Genomic DNA, 25,741 nt, shown 5'->3' with positions numbered 1-25,741 from the left:
TTAAAATAATTCATTGTCATCAACGCTTAAGGACTTGTCACTAGTTTGCTCAAAACTTAAGTCACGATGACAAAAATATTATCCCTTCTACTAGTTTTTTAAATTTAATTTAAAGATTTTTCCCCCACGGCTGGTAACGATTGGTTCATGAGGTAATGTCTGGTGATAGACGGACAGACAGACAGATGGATGGACTGACAGCGTTTCAGTGATAGGGCCCCGTATCCAGTGGGTTGTCCTGTAGTCTCTATTTTCTGGTTCTAGTCTACGCTCACCTACATCTAGCCAACTATATAGGTACTATTATATACGTTAGTTACGTAATGTTACGTTCTATATTTTTTAGTTTTTACGAATCTCCAATTATTTATGAAAAGGAAGTAAGAACCTTAATTTGCTATTTCCTCTGTCTTAAGGTTGCCTGGCTGAGATTGCTAAGTTAAGTAATAAAACCGTTTTTTGTACATTTATATATTTTTATTGTATTTTCTTTGTCTTTGCTTTGGTGGACAATAAAGAGTTTTTTTTTCAGCTTCGCGATATACTCCGCATGAAGCAGAGTAAGCAGAGGGAGCCTAGTGCTAAAACCACTCCGCCCACTTTCCGCCGAATTCTGGAGGTATTGCCTGTTGAATGGCGAAACTCAACGCCGCGCTTTTAAATCGACACCAGAGCGAAGTAATTAAAATGTTAAATATTTCATTTCCTAACCTTTGTGCCACTACGTCACGACTGGCCTCAATTACGATTGTTATTTATTATTAATAATGTGTTTTGCTCTAATTATTTTTTTAATTAAGACTTTACATTTATTATTTATATAATTAGTATAGTTGATATTAAAACCTTAATGTTTTTAAATATTTCTCAAAATAAAACAAACGAAATCGCTGTAAACAAATAGTTCCTTCATAATTGCCAACTACATATATATGAATATTAATCCATTCTCTAGTTTTATCTTAACTTAAACGTATACACCGATAAACATATTACATATTATTTACCTACATTACAATAACATTAGCATTTCTAATACTCTGTGATGCATTCTGTTAACAAAAGTAGGCTTTCAAAGGGAAAGTAATACTAAGTTAATATGCAAATGGACAGAGGAAATTGATTGAATAATAAAATACATGGAAATCTTTTAACACTAGGTAAATATTGTTTATTTTCGATGTTATGATCGCAAACCCGCCTGTCAAGCACTAAAAAATCTTTCTTCAGGAAATCTCATCGTTGAAAGTAGATTTTTTTTATGACATTTTTACTGTATTGTCCACAGTAAAAGTGAGATAGATTTTATTATATCGATTTAGAAGTAAGTGAAAGCCTATGGCTAATTATGGGTGTGTGTGTGTGTATTGATAATAATGATGATGAAATTCAATTGGTTCAAATAAATTAAATATACCAATATAAATATAGGGGCCTAAGAGTGTGACTGTAACACGATAGTTGTGGGTTCGATCCCCACTCGAGGGAATTAATTATTAAAAGCCCGGCGTTGAGTTACGCCACTCAACACATAATGCCCCGAAAATTTCAGTGTGAACGAAAATTTCAGTGTGAAAAAGTGGGCAACCTTGCTGTATGTGGGATACATCGTGAAGCTGATTTAATTTAAAAAAAATTATGTCCTTAGATAATTATGAATATGTATAGTATGGGATTTAAACTGATGTTGGTATTTAAACTTTCGTTAAAAATATACAAAAATGTTATATTTACTTAACGATCAAAACACTTAGTGTCGGCTACAGTTTTCATTCCAGTTAAATCATGAAAATGAATGAAGCTTTTCACTTCAAATTAAGAATTATATTTATCCACAAAACAAACAATTGAGCAATCTAAATAATATTTATTTTAACATCATAATATCAAGATATTTGCTATTAAACGTACAGGTAAGATTTATGGTATTATTTTTTTTTATTTAAATGGAATTAATTTATAATTTGCTTAAGTACTCTAAAGAATTGTCGTACCATCTGATTAGATAAAACGTGACGTTGGATTTCATCATTCATATTAGTGTGCCTAAACGTTCATAAGTAAGAAAGAACTAAGTGACACAATTCTCCGGATTTCATTTTTATGCCTTATTACTAGCGGGTTATAGTAAAAAAACTGAATATTTAATTGAAAATAAGAAAATGAGGTAATAAACAGTTACAAAGTTCTCTTAGAATAATAAAAATATGTCATAAAAGTTAATACATCCCATTGAAATATTTACAATGTCATCTAATCTTTGAGGTCGTAGCCCAGGAGCACAAAGTGTAGCTGAAAAAGCGACTGGTTGTGGATTCGATTCCCACTCGAGGAAATGAAATATTATTTAAATGTATATTTTTATTTCTTCGCTCAGTGATAAACAGGGTTCCCTCTGCCTACCCAGCTGTGTGCGGGATACAATGTGAAGCTGATCTAATCTTTACAAGGAAATAGAAAATGTATCTTTTATTATTAGTATGTAGTGTTTCTTTCAAAGAATAATTTATTATATTACATATGATAAATATATAATGTTAGTTAATAGTTCTTACCATTTACCAATATTAGATAGGTATTAATAAATCAATAAAAATTATAAACATAAGTATATATATTTAAAACTATTTGTTTTTACCGTCATTTATGAAATATTTTTGTCTAACAAATTCTCAAGTTAAAACGTTAATTTTAGCCACGTTGTGAGAATAAAAGATGAAATAAAGTTTTATTAATTTACAAGTTTAGATAAGAAATCACGAGCATACCAGTATATCGTAGAACGTGACAAAGAGACCTTGATGGTGTTTTATGGTCACGGATATTTATTAATAATAGGATTTACATTTTATACCTTATTAGTATCTCCTATTGCACTATGTGTTAGACAAAAAAAAGTGACAAAAGTGACAAATCTCTCCTTTTATCATCCCTGTACTGAACATCTTGATATCTTGTTTATTGTTATAATAGACTTGGAACATCTATATACAGGGTGGAATTGTCAGCACCACTTTAAATGAAACCACAGTTTTAACTACTCTATAAAAGCCTAATATAATTCGGAAAAAAAATAATTACCAAAAATGAAAAAGTTATTTTTTCAAACAAAATAAATAATAAAATTATCATTTTAAAATAAAACGCCATTTGTAAAGTATAACATAGTCACGCACACACTTACCTGTCAAATCGGAAACGTCGCACACGTATGTGTGCGTCACACGAAATACAGGTATGGATAAAAATCGTGAAATGAAAAAAAAATCCTACGTCCAAACTGTTGAGGTACCTTGATTAATTTCTTAGGTGTGGGTTTGAAATATATTACCCTATATGCAGTTTCAATAAAAGAAGCGCTGCCTCTTCCACCCTGTATATAAAATCGAAAGGTCACTCACTCATCACGAAATCTCAGAAACTGCATGTGCTAGGAATCTCAAATTTTGCATAGGAGTTATTTATAGGACGTAGGTGCTCGCTAAGACGGGAATTTGTAATATTCGACTTCTAAGGGGTTGTTTTTGGGGTCGAAAGTTTATATGAAACTTCGTTACTATAAATGCTAGGAGTCTCAAATTTTGCATAACGTCACTAGGACGTAGTCATGGAGACAGAAATTAATAATAACATAGTTCACGCGGGTAAAACCGCGAGCGGGCCGCTAGTTTTTACATATAATTATAATGCATCTAGAGATCATCACCGCCACCAGACTGTCAAAATGCAGAAAATATATTTTTTAAACAATTTGTTATTCTTTTTACTTTAGAATATTTTTAGATACTTACTTTGAACTATAGGTGTCCACTCCATTTCGTATGGACGGTGTGCCATTTTCCTTCTCCATGATGATTCTCAGTGGACGTTTTCAAGTGTTGTTATTTAATTTCACCTATAGCCATACATTGCCCCTAAAACAAAATAAAAAAACAATTATACAACCACTATATTTTATATGTGATGTTGAGCGTAATTGGATATAACAAATTTGGAAAATTGGATTCTATTTTCTCCAAAATTTTAAAATGTGGAAAATTGAATGTCTTATCCTCAAATTTACTCTGCCTACCCTGCTATGCAAGGAAAAGCATGAAGCCAGATTTTTAAATATAAGATACATACTTAAAATCTAAATATTCAAACATTGATAACATTATCAAAATCAAATAACATAATCTAGAAAATAGTATAATATCTAAGTAGTCATTGACATCTTTACAGTTTAACAGATGAAAATAAAACAAATGCGAATCGGGCTCGCATACCGAGGATTCTGTATCAATTTCAGGAATGTACATCGAGGGGAACTGGGCAAATTTAACATTGCGGACGTATGCACTCATTCTGTATAAAACGAACTACTAATTATAAGTTGGTAATGATTTTTCAATTTGATGAAATTTTTAAAAATGATTACTTTTTAGTTTTTTTCCTTAATTTGTTCTGCGAGTTTGCATTTCATGCCAAATTTTATTACTGTAGGTCCACGAGATGTGGGGGGTACCCCAGGTTCTATTCTAGGTTTCGATTACGCTGCGAATTTCATACAAAATGCAGCAAAAACACTTGTATTTTTCAATTGCTTTGATTTAGAAACTTATATTTTTCTTCTCAATATTTGATATTAATTTCAGATTTGTACATCTACGCGATCTAGAGAAAAAGCCACTGACAGCCGGACAGACGGACACAGCGTGAAGTGATCCCATAAAGGTTCGTTTTATCGTTTTGAGATATTGAACCCTAACTATATTTTAATAGTGATAAAAGAGTCGGCTCTCCCACCGTGGGTTCTGTACAAAAATTGAAGTTCTCGAGCTTTTTCTGAACTTTAGTTCAGTTCTCGTTTAGCTTGGCCAGAGCCCTTTCTTCTGATACCTCACTTGAACTTAATATCAAACTTTACCCCCTTTTAAGGCTATATACGGGATACGACGGGAAGCTGAGAAACAAAACAAATCGACCTAATAAAATCTTGTTTGAAATATGTAATAAATGCGATATTGTTTCTCTTTATTGAAGTTTAATGCTTGTCTAGATAAATACGGCCATTAGCTTAAGCGTTTAATCTAGATTAGGAATTTAATTCAAAAGTTAATCTTCTCTGAAGTTAGTCTATTTTACACGACTGCGCGACGCAAAGGTTTTGATGATTTTTACTGCAATCGATTTGTCTTAACCTTGCAAGTGATATTAAGTGCTTGGAAACCAGTTGCCATATTGTCAAGACAACTATTTATGAGAAACTACGATTTAAAGTTGTTTTAACCTTTATTATTTGCATACTTATAACAAGTACTTATAAAAGTATTTATAGAACATCAAAAATGTCCAAAAAATAGGCTCAATATTTCATTAGGATTAACAACCGGGACCTATCTTTCGACTGATTAAATCTTCACAGGTAGCCCTGTAAAAATTTGATGGGTCCAGACTGTCAATCTTAATGAAATATTAGGCTTTAGTTTTCCTTTTCATTTTATCCAGTCGGTTTTTCTATCTTTGAAGTTTCTTTTTTTTATTACCGTAGAGAAAAGAAAGTGAGTGGCTTTGTTTTCCAATGAAATACGCCTAAATATTTCAAAAAAATGCAATATATTTTAATAATGTAACTAATATACAGAGTGATACGAGAAGAAAGCTTATATGTATAATGCATGTATTTTATGGTAAAGAAAAAGTAAAGTTTTGTAATACGATACTTTTGTAAGTCATAAAAAACGTACTTAATGCGCTCACCACCGAAATGGAACATACCGAAACAGGCAAAAAGAAATTGTGTGAAATTCACTAGTAAATATGTGAATAAAATATATTAATAAAAAAATTGAGGCCATTGTGGCGTCTGTCTATAAACGGGACGAATTTAGATTTAATTCCTTCTCGGGTAAATCAGTTATTTCCATTTTTAAGCACTGGTAACAAGACTAAGATTGGTTGTTAAATTTGGCCACTTAACGTGCATTGTCTCCTTTGTGTGGAGCTTGGAGGCGGAGAGTCGTAGCTCGAGGTGTTAATGATATTGTGTGTTGAGTGGAGGAACTTCAGGCTTTGTCCCCCCCAAAGAGTGCCTACCCGCAGGTTACAACTTGCAGTGGCCTACATGGAAGTCACTTAATCGCTTACGGAGCCAGGTTGGCCGAAGCAATGAGCTTCTCGTGAGATGGGGGTACGAACTGAGTGATAAGTCACCCTGTGACTGTGTCGCAGACCCACAAACGATGGCACACTTACTCTCCTGCCCGAAATGTCCATTCACCTGCTCACATGACGATCTGATGGAGGCAACAGACGCCGCAGTCGACGTGGCTAAATACTGGCAAAATATGATATGAATTCTCCAATCATTGACACGAAGAAGAAGAAGAAGTGGAGGAACTTAACGCTGCGCGTCGTCTATCTAAATATTACTTTCTATACTTTTCAATCTTTGTATATAAATATAATTAATCAAATATAACTATATAAAAAAAAATAATGTCATTTAAGCTCACATCGCCGTTTTTGAATGAAAATACTATTATGGCTCAATGACCCTCAGAATACATAGAGCGTGACGACCTTATATTTTAGCTAAAAATAACATTAATCTAATTTTCTTTTAGTAATTTTTAAATAATGGATAATATAAGATATGTGTAAAAAATAATCTATTATTAATATTATAAAGATGAAGTACATATGTATGTATGAACGCGCTAATCTCAGGAACTTTTCGTTTGAACCTATGGTTAGTCTCAGAATTACCTCGGTCACTTAGAATGTGTCATATACGGCTTTTAATTACTACCATTTGATCATGGTACACCATCATCAAAAATAATAAAAATAAAAAATAATTATAAAATGACACCATCTTAAAAATCAAGTGTCTAAATGGGAACAGACTTAACTCTAGATTCTAGATTCTCTTAACCTACCCTGCTATGTGCGATATACAACGTAAAGCTATAAAAATTCTAAATAATAATATTTTTTATAACCTTACAAAGCTGGAATAATAAGCATAAACAATTTTCCTTTAAATAGAATTTAATGTTGGTACCCTTGGTCTCTATCTAAAGCCAGTACAGATAAGAGTTTAAATGATGTTGTTAATAGACGTACTTGAATTAAATCCTAATTTATGTATGTAAATGTGTAAAGAAGTTTGCATATATATTATTTTTTTAAGAATTTTGCACATATTCTTTTTATATGGAATTTTAGAAATGTCATTGCTTGTGGGCATAAAAATGTTGCGAATTAAAATTTTCTAAATAATTTTTTTAAGATTTTTTTACAATAATTTAAGATTCAAATTTGCAAAAGGGATCTACGCCTAGGCTTTCATCACAGGTAACTAACGGTGCTTAGTAAAATTTATGAGAATTAAAATTTTTGAAAAAGAAAAATTATACTAATTATTTCATTGTAAAAATATATTTTAATAGGAAGAAATAAATATTTATTCATTAATATGTTAAGTATAGTATACAGCAACATGCGTTGCTAATGAGACAATGAACAAGTCTGTTTAAGCGTATCGAATCGATATTTGAGGTACGTCATACAATAACATATTGTTATACAAGGTAATTTTGTATCAACGAAACTGGAAATATACAATTTTAAAATGGCAATGTTATTTAAAAGTTAAATATAAATTTAAATAACAATTATTAAATAATTCTTTTGTTGCCTAAATATGTATTTATATTATAATTGTTTCTCATGTGGAACTTGGTGCTAAAATGGTTGTATATTTTAAATTAGTTTTACATCAACATTCCATTTTACTGATGAAAATGTATTAATTGTTGGAGAAATATATAACTTTTATTCATTTGCCGCATATTTTCCCTAAAACTATTTCCTTTTACTGAACACGCAATGTCTCCAGAATTCGGCAGAAAGTGAGGAACGGAGTGTCTTATCACTAAGTTCCCTCTACCTACCCTGCTGTGTGCGGGATACAGCGTGGAGCTGATTTAATTTTCTATTTCCTTTTAAGTTGTTAATTTGAATTGGCTAGGATACCTTTATTATTTTTTAGTGAGATTTGACCCTATATCTATTAAATAGACTTAGATACGAGTACAGTTTAGCATTATAATTTGACATTTAAAAATATGACAAATATTATTTAAGTTTTAGTTTATTTTTTAATATTAATTTCTGTTTAATAAATATATAAAAAGATAAAAATTACAAAATCTTTGTAATATAACAAAAATAATTGAACAAAAGTATACTTAGTTTACGAAAACCAAGAAAATTCAACACGGCTTACCTTATTTTTATATAGTACACTACAACCATTTGATAAGAGAAAGGCTCACTTATTATCAACGTCTACAAGCAACTGTGGCTTCACATCAAATAGACACTTAATAGTTTTGAGTGTTTTACTAAGAGATTATTATAGTTAGATATATTTATATACGAATTTTAATGTGCTATATATTGGTAATCTCTCTCTTTTCTTTCCTTCTTTCTTTCTTTCTTGAATTACAGTATAACATTTCATTATCTCGAGTGAGCATTGAACCCATAACCTGTTGCGTTTTCAGTAGTGTGACAGTCAACGCAGCGGCTTGTGTTCCTATGCCATGACTGGCCTCTTTCACGAATGAACGAATAGTTTGATATTGCAAAGAAATATACAAAATAATTAGTACCTATTATAGTCATCACAGTATAGTAATATATTTTTAAAATATATGAAAACTTATTACGTACACTAGTATATATATTCTGTAAATCTTTAATACAATAAGACGATATACTAGTAAATCGTTAAATTCTATTCCTAAAATGTTAAAACAATGATTTAATCGTGATGCAGCTGAATTATATATATACTAGCGGCCCGCTCGCGGTTTCACCCGCGTGAACTATGTTATTATTAATTTCTGTCTCCATGACTACGTCCTAGTGACGTCTATGCAAAATTTGAGACTCCTAGCATTTGTAGTAACGAAGTTTCATACAAACTTTCGACCCCAAAAACAACCCCTTAGAAGTCGAATATTGCAAATTCCCGTCTTAGCGAGCACCTACGTCCTATAAATAACTCTTATGCAAAAAAAAAGATTCCTAGCACATGTAGTTTCTGAGATTTCGTGAGGAGTGAGTGACCTTTCCATTTTATATATATAGAAGATATCTACGCCTGTAAATCAGGTTGCGGTTTCATGAAGATGAAAATTAGACTATATAAATTTATATTGTAATCATAACCGTAGTTGGCTTAGTTTATCTTATATTATGGTTAGATTTAGAAGGAAAATGTAACGGCCGACATATAAATTCCTGTCAAAGTCTAGTCTAGTAACAAATCTAAATCGTTTAATAATTCTTTTGAAACGACACATATAGAATTATTATTTTTTACTTAAAAAGTCATGTATTAAATACTTTGTTTAAAGCGATCACCACGTTCAGTTAGATCTCTCTCGACTATGCTGCTGGTATTTTAGCTTTTTCTTCAATTTAATGTCAATTCTTATCCAGATATCAGTTAGCTGAAGCATTATTTTTTTGTCATGTATTGACATTATGATAAAATGTATAAAGATAATTAAATGAAATTACTGGAGTATATTTCGTAATGTCTTTCTTAAGTAACGTTAAAATCCGTAATGTCTTTCTTAAGTAACGTTAAAATCCGTAATATCTTTCTTAAGTAACTTTAAAATCCGTAATGTCTTTCTTAAGTAACGTTAAAATCCGTAATGTCTTTCTTAAGTAACGTTAAAATCTGTGTACATAGCGCGGAATTCGTTTATATAAAAAAAAATATAGCGAAGGCTTAATATAGAAGCTGTCGTGGCGCAGCGGTGGTCACAAGGGTGTGACTGTAACGCGACGGTTGTGGGTTCGATTCTCATTCGAGGAAGTGAAATATTTATTTACATTTATATTTCCATTTCTTCGCTCTGGTGTCGAGGTAAAGCGCGGCGTTGAGTTCTGCCACTTAACACGCAATGCCTCCGGAATTCGGCAGAGGGTGGGGACCGGAGTGTCTAAACACCAGGTGCCTTCTGCCTTCCCTGCTGTGTGCGGCATACAGCGTGAAGCTTAATATAGAATTTGGCTGTCATTTTTATTTTACATTTATTCTTACATGTTAATTTCAGCGTTCTACTCCGCGTAAAGTCAGGTAATGAAAGAATAGTTGTTTATAATATCTGTACAATGTTCCAAAGAATAATATAAATATATCTATTAACATAAAAGAAGCTCTGTCACGTACGTAACGTTCATTGTACCGTATTTAATGTGTTTTGTGATATCAAAGAAATATTGTTTTTCCTTTTAAGTTACATTTACATTGTTATAGGAAAACTAGTATTACAATATATTTGTTAGAATGAGTCATCTAAGGCTGAAGACAAATGGTATAAATATTTTTTTTCAGCTTCCCGCTGTATCCCGCATATAACAGGATAGGCAAAAGGATCCCAATGTTAAAACACCACTCCCCACTTTCCTCTAAATTTTGTAGAAATTGCGTATTCGAAATTCAAGGTATGTAATAACAGACGTTTATTTGCAAAATAATTATATCCAAGATTACTGTTTTATCTACAATTAAAACGTTAATTGCACTTCAAAATATCTTTACATCTTTACGTTAATTTCAGATTTAAAAAGATGACTCGATCTTGTATTTCTTAAAAATTTCAGTTTAAAATATATACCTATTATTATTTATATATATTGTGGTGCAGGGTCTCAAGCGTAATTGTAAACGTTAAGGGTTGTGGGTTCGATTCCCACTCAATTCAAATGAATGTTCATTTCTAGTATTGAGGCAAAGCGCGGCGTTGTGTTCCGCTACTGACACGATCAAAACCTCAAGAATTCGGCGGAAATTGAAGAAAGGAGTATCTTATCACAAGGTTTCCCAGGTTCCCTCTGCCTAGCCTGCTATGAAGCTAAAACAATATTGTGAAGTTAAAGAGTTTGTTTGGTTAAATGCGATTTTGTTAAATCTCAAGAACATCTAATCCAAATTGAAAAAAATAATTCTATGATAGACAGATGGTGGTTTATTACATCCCAAGAAAGTGTGTTGGATTATATGGAAGCGGAACCGCAGGTAAAGGCGAGTCCATTATAAGCAATTATAAGGTATTTTTTAGCAAAAGTGACAGTTTTTATATATTCGTTGGCATTGTATGTTTCGCCTTTAACAAACAAGTATGTAGAACGATGTCAACGCAATTCAGTTATTAACAGAGAATGATAATAATATAAATATTGCACTATATTAGTATACCTACTTTCATTACCCGTTTTCCACCGAATTCTAAAGGAAATGTGTGTGCCTCGTTATTAGAGGGAGGAAACAATAATATAAAATATTCCACCGAGTGGGAATCGAACCCGGCAGGTTCTCACTCGGTGAAATATCGTCCGGTCCGTTGTCTTAACAGTCGCACGCTTGTGCCCCTTCGCCATGAAGACGAAATATATGGATATGTAAAAACAAAAAGTTAAACAATCGTATAATTTAAGTGACAAAATTATACGACAAAAACATGACAATTATTCCGGTTAAACTTGTTTCATTTAAAATAATTCATATCTATATAAAAATTTTAACACAGTAAAATTTGAACCTATATATGAGTTCTTATCTCGCTTAGTTAAAATTTTCATAGGGGGTAGGCAGAGCGAACCTAGAATAGTTATAATTAAGACACTTCTTTCTGGTTAAGACACTTCCGTTTCTGGGATTGCATGTTGAGTGGCGAAACTTAACGCCGGGCTTTGCCTTATTACCAGAGTAAGGAATTGCAAATCTTTCATTCTCTCGAGTAGGAATAGAACCTAGAACAGTCGCGCTTACAATCGTACCTATCCTGTTGCCGGGTTCTCCCGTAAGAATTAAAAAAATCCTTTCTTGCTCCATGCCAAATTACAACTTCCTAAGTCCAGTACTTTCATCTGTGCTATGTTAGGAATTGTTATAATGAGGTTCAAGCGTGCGTAGACGTGACAGGTTGTGAGTTCGATTTCCACTCGAGGAAATTTCATATTTCAAAATTTCATTTCCCCGCTCTGGTACTAAGAAATACTTAAAATACATAGTTAATAGTTGTTACATTATAATTTATTACACCATCTGTTCTTGATAGCAGTAAAACGTGCAATGCTTTATTTATATTTTAATTCCTTTGTTCAAGTTGTTCTCGAGGTTATAGTATTATAAATAATACTGAAGCTTTTGTAACACTATGAATTATTTTTTTAAGGTCCACTGTTTTTCCCAGGTAAGTAGAAAAAAAACGCAGTGTAGAGACACTCCGTTCTCCACTTAAAAGTGCAATATTAAATTATTTTATGTTAAAATTTTTACGTATTTATTAATTACGTTAAATTCATAATTATTATACAAGTTTCCATAATTATTGTACAATACTAAAGTGTATGAGTGAATGCGCAATGGTTGTGGGTTCGATTCCTACTCGGCGAAACAAATTACTATTTTTTCGTCGTTTATTTAAAAGACAAAACGCGTTGATGATTTTCATCACTCAATATGCAATGTGCGTCGAAATCGGTGTATCTTTGCAGTAGATTCGCTGATATATGTGGAATACAATATGAAGCTGAAAAATATACTTATGTAATGTATTTGTTTGTAGAAATTTTTTTTAGCTTCGCGCTGAATCCCGCAGAGGAAACCTAGTGTTAAGACATTCTGTTCCCCAATTTCCGCTGAATTCTGGAGATATTGCGGGTGAAGTTGCGAAATTCAGCGCCGCTCTTTGCCTCGACACCAGAGCGAAGGAATAAAAATAATAAATATAATTTCCTCCAGTGGTAATCGATGTGCCTGTGCCCCTTCGCTACGGCTGGCCTTTCGAAAATAAAAATTAATATAATCAAAAGGAAGTATATTTAAAATATTAAAATATTTTTTCTTAAGAAGCATTGCAATTGCAGTTTTTTACTCTCAAGTCCCAAAAAAAAATGTTGAAGGTACAAAGAGATCCGGTTCGTTGAGCCCTTGAATGTTATACGTATATACAATTATATTTTATAACATTACCGATTTCTACTTGAGTATATACATACATAGAATTCGATTCTTATTCGAGTAAGACTCTACTTGCGTACTGGAGGAACTCAATGCCATATTTAATTCTTTACCAAAGCGAGGAAGTAAATCTTAAATATTTCATTGCCACAAGAGAGAATCGAACTCACAGCCTCTACGCTACGACAGCTTCAACTCTGATGAAAATTATAATTAACAAATTTTTTTTAAACGAGTCGAAGATAAAAAAAAATATAGTACATAAAGATGCCGTCATTAAAAATATAAAAATGTTGTATAGATTAGACATTAGATGATTGCCGGACGTAGGTTGATCGTGAAACAAGTACAACTTTTTATATTGATCGTAAAAACCGAAATGAATAAATAAGTATTATGTATGATTTCTTGGTGTTTTTATTTTTTTTTTTAAATAGAAAAAAAAACGAGTTGCACAGGACACGGACTTTTTAGTGACTAATAAAATATTGTTAATATTTTCTCTTATATAATAAGAAATTAATTTAACTATAGGCTTTTTGATAATATTGACAAAACACTTCGCTGCGTTAAGTTTTACAACTTAAAACACAATATATAGAAATTGAAGCGTAAAGTAGGGAACGGAGTGTCTTTCCACTAGATTCTCTCTGCCTATTTTATTACATATATGCAGAGAGAACCTACCACTCTCTATCTTTGACAATGACTATAATATTTATTTATTCGATGCAATGCAAAGCATAGATAGATGTAATGCGAATAAAGGTGTGAATTAACCTATCTCTTCTCAAGTGTTCACAAAAGTTAATTTACTAACCTTACCCGACAGTGGCGAAGCCAAAGATGGTTATGGTTTAGCGCATATGTATGTATATGTCTATTTCTTTGTTCCCTTGTAACTATTAAACCGGTGCACTGATTTTGATAAATGATATGCTGGCGAGAGTGTTACTGAATACATTACTTTAGTTTTTGCAGTCGGGTTTTTTATTTTGCTTATTATAAATCTACTTGTTTTATTTTTCTAAGATGTTAACCTTCAACTTTGCCTCTATATACGCTATGACTGACTGACTGAGGACGAGTCTCTACACTACGACTGTCATTGGAGAACTCATTATTATTCATTATGTGAGACTACGGTTTATTGTCAAGCAATATGACTGAGATATTTAAACGGAATAAAAATTTAATTTCCAACCTGAATTCAAAACATTGTGTGCTGAGCGGTATTTAACGCCGCATTCTGGATTAAGTGAAAATAATTAATTCTTTTCGAACCCTTTTTTTTTTCTTCGGTTTTGAGGTTAATGCGTGTGGGTAGGGGAGAGGGTACTCTGTCCCTGAAAATATGTAGGCACTGTGTGGCTGCCTGTGGGAGTGCCAACGACACAAGGGCGCCCCCTGCGGAGCTCGAAAATAACAAAAGAGGGACGATTTTCGAACCCGCAACCGTCGCCTTTATATACAAATCTCTGTACCACTCCGCTACAGGCCTTTATTTTTTTATGTTATTTGACCTGAATTGTGATTGAACCCGCGTCCACCTCCACCTTTGCCAATTCCCAATAAAACTTGTTCATCAGAAATGGCATTAACATTGGCGACGAGTCATTTTGAACGACCTCCCTCGATCTGGCACAAGGTGAGTAGATTGAGGCAACGGGAAAGTCCGGCCTTTATGTAACATGTATATTTAAATAAATAAAACTGCAAGACATAGATATCTTTATAATGAAAATGTTATTTAATATTGACTGATAGCGATAAAATAATAAAAATAAATAAAAAAGTCGTTGAGATTATCGTGGAGCGTCACAGCGTAGGACTGTAAGCGCGACGGTTGTGAGTTCGATTTCTGGATTATTTTCATTTTGTCTTAAGTTTTTCAGTTAAACAGTTTCATTAATTAAAGAAACCATAAAATTGTAATTGAATGAATGAAGTGTTTGAATTTTATTAAGTAACTTAAAGCCACCATACTTTATCGATCTTCAAAATAAAATAGTACAGTGAAGCTATAAAAATTAACAAGAATATAAAAAGCTTACGATATATAAATATTAAGAATCGAAGATGTGTTAGTGTTTAAATCTAACGAAATTATTAAACTTTTTTTACGTAACGTGCCATTTAAAAATAGTAATAATTGTGAAGTAGTACTGTTATGTGTAGTTCCGCCTTTCGTTTTAGACAAGTTTAATTATTTAATAGATACACCTAGATCTTAAATATAGATACTTTTTTATAGTTGACACAAGGGTGTGTCTGTAACGCGACGGTTGTGGGTTCGATCCCCACTCGAGGAAGTGAAATATTTATTTACGTTTATATTTCCATTTCTTCGCTCTGGTGTCGAGGCAAAGCGCGGCGTTGAGTTCTGCCCCTCAACACGCAATGCCTTCAAAATTCGGCAGAAAGTGGGGCACGGAGTATCTTAATACTAGGTTCCCTCTGCCTACCCTGCTGTGCGCGGGATACAGCGTGAAGCGTGAAGATTTTTTTTTTAAAGTATAGCTGTATAGTTTGTTTGGTAGAAAACGTTATTTAGAAATACCAGTTCAAATTTAACCTTTTGTCTATTGAATACGTTAATTATTCAGAAAGGAAGAAAGAAATTTAACACGCTGATAACCTTGAATTATAAAATTCCAGTTATACTCGTATATAATATAAGTTTTAAAGTATTTCTTTTTATTTTGGACCAATAAATGATTTTATTAAATATATATAAAAAAACTACAAGAAATAAACTTATATATATTACTAAAATCGATTATTAATGTCAAAATTTAAGCTTTAAATGGGCAAAGCTAAAGCTAACGAGATTTATTGTTTTACATAACTTATATTACCATATAAGGGTTAATAAAAACAAAAATGGAATATAATTTCATCAACATTTCGCCATATTTGTACGTAAGTATTACTTAAGCAGATTTAAAATATCAATAGCGTTATAAATTAAGTATAATGTAATAAACATTCTTTTATTGAGGTCTTGGTTACATAATTCAATTTTGAAGTATTTAATCCGTTGTTGCATGACTGGTAAACTGGTATGGGTTCGATTCCCATTCGGTAGAATAAATTATTTTCATATCAAAACAAAGCGCGGCGTTGAGTTCCAAAAATAGTGTCTAAACATTAGGTAAGTACTCTATACATACTACGCTATTCTCAAGAAATAGCTCAAAGCTAAAAACAGTTTTTAATAAAATTTAACAATAACTTAATAAAATATGATGTTGAAATGGATATGAAAGCTGCCGTTTGTAAAATTAAATGACATACTAGCACATACATTTAAAAAAAAGGACAAAAAGTAATTAATTAGATTACATACTCTATTTTATATAAGGCCTGATTCTAAGAGCAATTGTTGTGGATTCTAAGTTTGACCCTCAGTCGAAGGAAAAAAAACAAGTACATTTAAATCGCCTTAATTTCTCGGCTCTCGTAGACACACCGCGGCGTACAGTTCCGGTATTCACCTCACAATGGCCTCAAAATTTGTCTGGAAGTGGGGAACGGAGTGTTTTGACACTTAGTGTCCTATGTCTACTCTGTTATACGCGAAATAGTGTGAAATTTCTTTTTTAAATATGCTGTTGATCCTGTTTGCCTTATCAGTCATCTTTTTACAGGTGCCAAAATTCACGTAAAACCTAATTAATAATAGAAATATTTGTTCCAATCTTACTGACTTCAGAATATAGCAGTTTTAAAAATCTATACATAAGCTTTTGTAGTAATAGGGAAAAATATATGGAATACTTTAATATTATTTATAACTATTATATTTTCCTGCTATTTATTACATCGTTAATATCTAATTCTTACTAATAATAATAATTTAAAATATTAAGAATTTATTATGATTTTATATTTTTAAAATATTAAGATTTTACTGAGGCCAGTCGTAGCGCAGGGGCAAGAGCATGTGATTGCAAATGCAACAGGTTCTGGGTTCAGTTTCCACCCGAGGAAATTAAATATTTACTATTTTCATTTCTTCTCTCTGGTGTCGAGGCCAAGCGTGTTATATGCTTATTACGATAATATTCGTTTTACAGTTTTTTCCGTTTTACCGGTAACGAGTTGCCAGGGCGAAGAAATGAAAATATTTTTTCTTAAAAATAATATAGTTTAGTGGCAAGCTTGTGCCACTAATTGTGATAATACCTTTTAAGGTAAGGTAAAGTACCGCTCTTAGTAATAATATAAGTTTTATGAATTTTACCTGTTTTGAATCGTCAATGTATTACCGAATGATACTTAGGTACCTACTACGTTAAAAAAAATGCTGTAATAAAAATATTAATTTATCTTATTTATTTTGGTAAAATGAAACCCAATTTACAATATCGTCATTATAAAATTAAAGGCGGACCCAATTAAAATATGGTTTTTGTTTTTTAGTTATAACAGAAAAGATAAAGGGAATGTAGTGTTAAGACACTAAGGGCAAGGCTCAAGGAAATACTTATAAAATGGCGGAACTCTACGCCGCGCTTTGTCTTGTTCCTAAAGTGAAAACATAAAAAAAAATCTCCCGAGTAGGAATCGAACCTATAACAGTCAAACGGTTTGCGCTACGTCACGACGGTCTTAAAATTTTATAGCAAATTTTAAAAGTCATAAAAAATGTATTGCATATAAATTGTCGACTTTATTATGCAATTACATTTATATATTATAAAAACAATTAAGTGCATTTAATATTTTTCGACCGAGAGATTGAATTCGTCAGTGTACCTACTTTGCTTAATTAAAACGAAATAAACATTTTTAGCATTATAATTCGTGTAGAAATCGAACTTATATTTCAGTGCCGTTTCCTAATGTTCACTTGAAGCTTTACACTATATCCCAGCACACAGCAAGGTAGCCAAAGGGAACCTAGTGTTAAGTAAGTCTATTCCCCATTTTCCGCTGAATTCTGGTTGCATTGCGCATTGAGTGGTAGATCTCATTGAGTCTCCGACAGCAGAGTTAAGAAATGAAAAATAAATATTTCACTTCCCAGAGTGGGGATCGAACTCACAACCCCCGAAATGAGACCAATCGTGGCACAGCGGCACAAAGTGTGACTGTAAACGAAAGTTGTAGGTTCTATTTCCATTTGGAGGATTATATTTTTAATATTTTTATTTCTTCGCTTTGATAGCGAGACGAAGAGCGGCGTTGCTTTCCGCTGCCGTTCTATTATTTTTTCGATTTTATTTCCAAGATTCGATCGTCAGTTTCTGACTATTATATGACAGAATAGACCTTATTATTGGGCTATATTGACAATAAAATTAAGCGCAGATTCAACAATTGGGCTGTATTTGCCAATTTTATTCAAAAACCAGTTTTTTTTTTTCAAAAATATCACAATTTCCCTAATATCTGTTGAACCAATGAAATTCACATAGGAGTGAAATGAATAAGTACTGAGGTCCCCTATCATCCTGTATGAATGAAATCCATAATATTAATTCATATAAACATTTCTTATAATTTTATATAAGCTGCATTTATATTGCCTATAATCAACTAATCGCACGATAAAGAATTTAATTGATTTTAAATAACCTTTTCATAATTGCAGTTATTTAATACAATACATAGTTTTTATAAAGTAAAGCTGATATTTTAATAACAAAGCAGATATAGGTTTTTTTTTGTTGGTATAGTTGTATTTTCTATCTAGTTTTATTAACCTATATCTACACTTATATACTAACCAGAGATCAGCTCGCGGCTTCGACTGCTTAAACTTATGAATTATTTGTTTAATAAATAAATAAAACCACATTAGTATCGATATTGTAAATTTAACAGTAATTGAAAAATTTGTTATTCTTACATGATTTTCTTCGCTCTGGCACCTAGGCAAAAACCGCGGTATTGAGTTTCGCCACTCAACACGTAAGGCCTCGTGAAATTCGGCGTAAAGTGAGAAACGGAGTGTTTTGACACTAGGTTCCCTCTGCCTACCCTGCTGTATATGGAACGTCAAGCTGATGATATAATACGTGTATAAATTATTTATCAAGACATGAACCTGTCACCTCCGATTAAAAGATGAGTAATAATAATAACTAACCACAAATGATTAGTAACACCATTATTTCGGGTAAAGAACCTTTTTTACGCATTTTACCTGTATTTTCCCGATAGTCAGTCAATAAATGACACACGCTACGTCAAGAAAACCTTGTCATAGAAGTATTTGTAAATCAAATATAATATTAATAAGTATATATTTTTTTTGTTTTTATTTTTATAAAATTTCCAATTTCTGCACTACGAAGTACGTAAGAATACTCCAAGGTGGTCTCAAAATATATTAAGTGAGTTTAGATGACATACTAACATTTATTTTTAAATAAAACAAAAATGGTATTTAAAGCTATTACAAATTTAAACAAATTAATATTTTAATTACTTCCAAGTAAAGATAATTAAAAAAATAATTGATGAAATTATTGATAATTATATAAGCTGTAATATGTACCTAATAAAATACTTATTTTTAATGTCAATGGCAATCTGGATATTATATTTTTAAATATTTTTATTCGGTCTATTTAGTATTTATCAAAATTAAATGAAATAAAATAGCTTCTTCACCCTGGTCCTGAATATATTGCAACCCTTGCCATAGGGAGGAAATGAAAATAATTTAACCCGGGGTCAATCTATGTCAACCCACAATCGTTGTGTTTACAGTTATTTTTAGTGTTATTTTTGCCTTAACTTTCACCAACCAGTGTTTTTGAAGTCATTTAAAAATGCAATTACATGATTTTATCTCCATAGCGTTGATAAATTGCGTAAATCCAATTGTGTCTACTGGATTGTTTTTATAATGTTTTATTTACTAATACGATAGTTTCGTTATTGAGTCGAAGTGGCTGTTCCGTTTTCAGGATGATTTGATTTATTTTCAGTAAAAGGGATTGCTTAGTAGACAGCAAAAAAATTTTGCTTATTTATAGAAAAAAACTAAAGTGACTATTTTAGCTGTCTGTTATATAAACAAGTTTAGTGCGATTTTTTTTTAATGACACATAATATTTACATTCTTGTCATCTAAATGGTAGAAGTCAGTCGTAGCTCAGGGGCACAAGCGTGTGATTGTTAATGGTTATGGGTTCGATTTCCACTTTTTTAAAAAAATAGAAATCGGCCGAATGTGGAAGACAACATACATTAAGACCTTGGTCTTAATGGGAACGGAGACAGGATTGTCTTAAAACAAAATTCCCTTTGCCTACATATCGCCTATTAATTATTACCTCTAAAGGTTTTTTAAAGGCATAGGTTCAAATCCCGGTATGCTGTAAATTTTTATACGTTTTCTAAAATAATAATAAATATTCCTTTTTAATAAAAAAGTTTTCGTTTATATATTTATTATAGGTGTTTTTATTACAAAAATGGTGTATAAAAAAAAACTTACCCAAAATTTTTACTATAGGCAATCACAGCACACACAAATCACATAAAAATCACAATATTAATATATTTTTTAATATATATATATATATTTGTATAACATTAATATGTTAAATGCAATTCTTTATGCGTCCGCGCAGGTGGTCGCGTCGTCAAACAATGAAGCGAAACATGCAGTCGAAAGTATTTTGTTAAAGAGAAGGGTTGGTTGGTTTTTGTACACGAAAAGTAGTTTTGGGAAATATTTGCAATGTTTCTTTTTTGTATGGATTGGTCTCTTAAATGGTATCTCTTTTTATTTTCATGTAGAAATTCTTAAAGATTTTGTACGGGAAACGTAAAATATTGATGTGATACTCTATTTTAATGGTAGGGCTTCAGCTTCACGCTGTCTTTGACAAAAAAATATTTAATATTTTCATTTCTTCCCTCTAGTAACGAAGGAAAGCTAGGCGGTGAGTTCCACCACTCAGTACGCAATGCTTCAGAAATTTGGCGGAAATTGTCGAATGGAAATGTTTTTGGAAGGAAAACGAAGTATCTTAAGCCTAGGTTCCCAAGTTCCCTCTTCCTACTACCTAATGTGCGGCATACAGCGTGAAGTAATTTTTTTTTAAGATTTAAAATATGAACAAGAATCAATTATTTTTTATTATGATGCTAAAAATATGAGGTAAATGTTACTTTTTGAGTACCTTCAACATTTTGTAATGAAGGTCATTGATTAAGCTACCTATAAAATATTAATGTTTATACACATGTTTTATATATTATTAAAAAATTGTATTTTTTAAGTATTAATATGTAAATGAATTTATAGGCCATTAATATAAATTAATATTTTCATTTTTTAGCTCTACGGTGTTGAGACCAAATGCAGCGTTAAGACACTCGGTTCCCCGTAGAAAGTGGGAAACGGAGTGTCTTAACACTAGGTTCCCTCTGCCTACCCTGTTATATGCGGGATACAGCGGGAAACTGATTTTTTAGAGACACTTCGTTTCCGTCCATATTCGAGACATTATGTACATTACACAACAAGGGAAAATAATTAATTTCTTTGAGTAGGAATCGAATCCATCACAATAGCGTTTAAAAGCCGCTAGCCCTTTGCGTCACAATGACCTCATACTTATTTTGCTGGCATTTGTATATCATATTTATTTTTTTATTTCCCAATTCTTTATTTACAAACAAAAGCACGTATATTTAAATTATTGAATGCAAATTATGAAATCGAACCTGTGGCCTCCGCCTAGTAATCAAGAGCACTATTCCATATTTATTTAACACTTATAAAGATTGAACAACGTTCTTTTAATTCAATATGAATAATATTAACCAACTCTGTTTACATAAAAGATAATATAAATCGACAAATGATAAAAGAGAAATTGGAACTTGCCAAAAACAAGTTTATAAAATTAATTAAATATATATAATGTTAATAATGTCTCGAAGTGGGACAGTGCCTCGTGCTTGGGTTATATATGGAAAGGTGGTGGGTTCGATGCGCAATCGGGGTATGATTAAATTTTATATTATTTTTTTTCTCCGTTAAGGCGCAGGCTTAGATTAGCTTTAACATACAAATTATGTAATTACACTAAATACTACATTTTAGCAAATTAACATCGTTTTAATAATTAAGAATAATAAATGTAATAATGAGTCACCGTAATGCCCCAAAATTAGTAATTCTACTAATATCGCTCGCTCTTAAAACCTGTTTTCAAGATCTTTTAATGTATTATTAATTAATGTATTAGGTTTAATTATTGAGATGCTTTAAATTTGGGGGTACAAGGGTGCGACTATAAAAGCGATAGGTTTAGGTTCGTTTCTCAGTCGAGAAAATAATATATTTGGTATACATGTAAACGAGACGGTTATGGGTTCTATTGCCGCTCGAAGAAATAAAATATTTCATATTTAAGTTTCTTCGCTTTGATAACCAACCAACCAGAATTCAGCAAAAAGTGGGGAACGTAAGTGTTTGAATGGTGAACGGAGTGTCTTAACACTATTCCCATCCTATAAAATAAATTAACATTTCTAGAACATTCTTAAGGCTGACTGAATAAGCAGCGAAATAATTGCAGCAAAAACCTTCACTTTCAAGCCTCCAAGTTATGCCATGGCTAAACACGAAAAGCTTATTATATATTCAATGATAGGTTAGTGACCTCAATACCTATACCTTATATAATACTAAATACATAAACATTGTGAATGGAGGCCAGCGTAACGCAGTGCCATGCGTCTTATTATAAAATAAAAAATATTTGGTTTTCCATTTCCGCCTACATTCGAGACATTATATGTTGCGTAGCGGAACTTAACACCGCAATTTATATTGCCATATCGAAAAAATGAGGCCAGACATGGATTACTAGCATTTACAATCGCACGCTGGTGCCCGTGCATGGGCAAAGGGCATGTAAATGCTAGTAAATGGTTGCGGGTTTGAACGTCATCCGGGGAAATTTAAATTTTTCTTAGAAAATAAAGATAAATTGAAAAATTAAAAAGCCGAAGAAGGGCTTAATTATTTCAACACAGTTCTTGACCAAAGTTGTCATTATCCCGATCTTAATATCATATACCAGAGAAAATTGAACCCAAAATATTTCACAATTTCTTCACAGACAAACTTCTACCACTACGCCGCGAGGGCCTAACGTATATTTACATAATAAATATAATTAACACACAAACAAAAATTTTAACTTACGTAAGACGAAATGTACATAAAAACAAATAGTAATAATAATGTAAGAGTAGAATGCATGATTTCGTTAATACTTAGAGAATGTATTATAATCATTAGAGAGGTGTAGCTGTTGCATAAAGAAATAACGAAGTATTTTATTTAACCTGCATATAGCAGGTTAGGTAGAGGGAACCTGGGAAGTATCGCATCAGCTGATGTGTGAAGACGTTCTCGTCGTGTCTAGTTTTGTTGAAAACTCTTCGAACAGATTGGATATTATTATTATTATTTTATGGAAAAGGACAAGGCAAACGAGCGTTCGGGTCAATTGATCGTATGTGATCCTGACCCAGTGCAACACCAGAGGAGCTACAGGTGCGTTGACGGTCTTTAAGGTGGAGATAGACGGGCTTTTTGAAGGTCATATCGACCTGGAAACACTGCCGCGGGTAGTCCATTCCACAGTTCCGTGGCGCATGGAAGGAAGTTCCTACGAAACCACACAGTAGTGGAGGGCCACGAATCCATATGGTCGAATCCATATCCAATGATGTGGATGACATTTAGCTTATGACGTACTGTAACAGGTCAAACAGTTCTTCAGAACTTCAGAACACACGTCGCTACGCAAATTATTAACACTAAATGTAAATCAGTCTATGTCTTTTATGCCAGAATTTCTGACGAAGTCTATTTATGCCATTATTTATTTTCATTTGACCATACAAGCAAAGCCGTGAGTATATTACTATGGAATAAAGTGCACAATAGACGAAGATCTTTGCCTAGATACTTTAAAAAAATATTTCATTTCAACTTTAAATAAATATTTCATTTACTCTAGCGACATCGAACCTACAACCAGTCGCGCTTACAATCACACACTTGTGCCCCTGCGCTACGACTGGTCTCAACTAATTTAAATTTATCATTTATAAAGTTTAAACTATCAATAAATCAAAAACAGGCATTTCTAAAACAAAATAATAACAGCCCTCGCCTTATCTTTACAGTGAGTGCCTCGAGCGTATACTTGTTGCTTATAAAGTACTTGATTGAGTAATTACATTACTGAGATCGAGAATTGTTATTTATTCATTTATTTATATATGAATAGGTCAGTTATGTATTTATTATTAAATGCCATATAGTATAATTTATCATCACAATGCTAACACAATATAAATTTTCCATTATTTTCAATTATCAAATCATCATCATCATCATCATCATCAACAGCCATCTTTTGTCCACTGCTGGACATAGGCCTTCCCCAATTCTCGCCACGACACCCGATCCTCAGCTCTTCGGACCCATCCGCCTCCCGCCAACCTCTTTATGTCGTCGGCCCATCTGGAAGGGGGTCGTCCTACCGGCATTTTCAAATACGATAATACATTTATCCTTATATCATTATTTAACTTGATAAAATATTTATTTTTGTTTTTCGCTGTTCTTGTTAGATACGAGGTTTGTTCTCTAAGGAGACGCAGTACTTACAGTGAGTGCAGCCCACGCTCTACTTCTCGTAGGTTGATTGAATTTCCTCCGATATATGATATTTATTATACGAAATAGCAGAATAATATTAGAAATGTGTATTTTTAAAGGATTGTGATTCAAAGGAGGTTAATGTATTTATCAGTTTATGTTAGTGTGTTTGTTTGTTCCTATGACACGGTATACAGAACAAACAGGTCGACCAAGTTTGATAATAAAAAGAATAGTCAAAATTGAAAGAGAAAAATAAACCTTATCAAATGCGACATCGATTAAACGTACCTAAAAGTATTTTTTTAAAAGTAAATTTAATCAGCCATCAATCAATATTTTATTTATTCTTACAAGATAAGAAGACAATGCGCGGCGTTAAGTTCCTCCACTTATTAAGGAATATCTTGAAAAAAAAAAAAATAATGGTATCAAGTACCTACAGTAAAATTTTACAATAAAAAAGGTATATCATAGAAAAGATATCAATGACTTTTTGTCCCGGTGGCCACAAATTAAAGCGCTTAATGAATATAGAACAGGATAATGTGATTTATGACTTATTTTAATTAAATTCGACTTTGATTAAAAGCTTTGCCAAAATTGATTTGCTGAAAACTTAAGGGTACTTGACTTGACTAATTATTTTACTTGGCCATAAAGGTAGGTAGATTATTTACATAATAAATTAAATCTATTATGTAAATAATTTATTTCGAGATATTGCCTGTTGAGTGGCGGAATTTAACGCCGTGCTTTGTGTATCAAAATCGCGAAATAGCAGGTTTTGAAACTCTCTTTCAAACGGTTACAGCCAGACGCCATGATATTATTTAGGTTATAATATATTTCTTTATATTCGCAAAAGAACAACAAACACTATATAGCCCTAGATATATAATGGGGGTAGTTAGGGGTATCTACCCCTAATGAATATATTTTGGAGTCAATTTGACTTACGTCTTATTTTACTAAATTACGCTACTATTATTTGTTAAATTATATTTTCAAAGAATAAGTATAAAAAAAGACAAGAAAAAGACAAATAA

At 32.1% G+C, this 25,741-nt stretch overlaps 1 protein-coding gene across 2 annotated transcripts in view; it reads right to left on the bottom strand.

The window, feature by feature from the left end:
* The window catches only part of LOC146530231 (proton-coupled amino acid transporter-like protein acs), a 35,726-nt gene extending 15,083 nt beyond the window's left edge, over window positions 1–20,643 (bottom strand). Inside the window, exons 1-2 of one of the 2 annotated variants that reach the window (XM_085200733.1) lie at window positions 20,493–20,643; window positions 3,792–3,914 (exon numbers count right to left, since the gene is read on the bottom strand). In XM_085200733.1, the coding sequence (XP_085056859.1) occupies window positions 3,792–3,850 (59 nt within the window). In that variant the 5' untranslated portion in view covers window positions 3,851–3,914; window positions 20,493–20,643. Of the gene's footprint in view, window positions 1–3,791; window positions 3,915–8,276; window positions 8,366–20,492 lie in introns of those variants that run through there. The other variant, XM_085200735.1, reaches the window with a different exon arrangement.
* Window positions 20,644–25,741: the final 5,098 nt, after the last annotated feature.

Source organism: Heliconius melpomene, chromosome 17 (assembly GCF_056956725.1).
Source record: "Heliconius melpomene rosina isolate 202511_hmr_F chromosome 17, ASM5695672v1, whole genome shotgun sequence".
Lineage (NCBI taxonomy): Eukaryota > Metazoa > Arthropoda > Insecta > Lepidoptera > Nymphalidae > Heliconius > Heliconius melpomene.
This window is presented reverse-complemented; position numbering and strand designations above follow the sequence as displayed.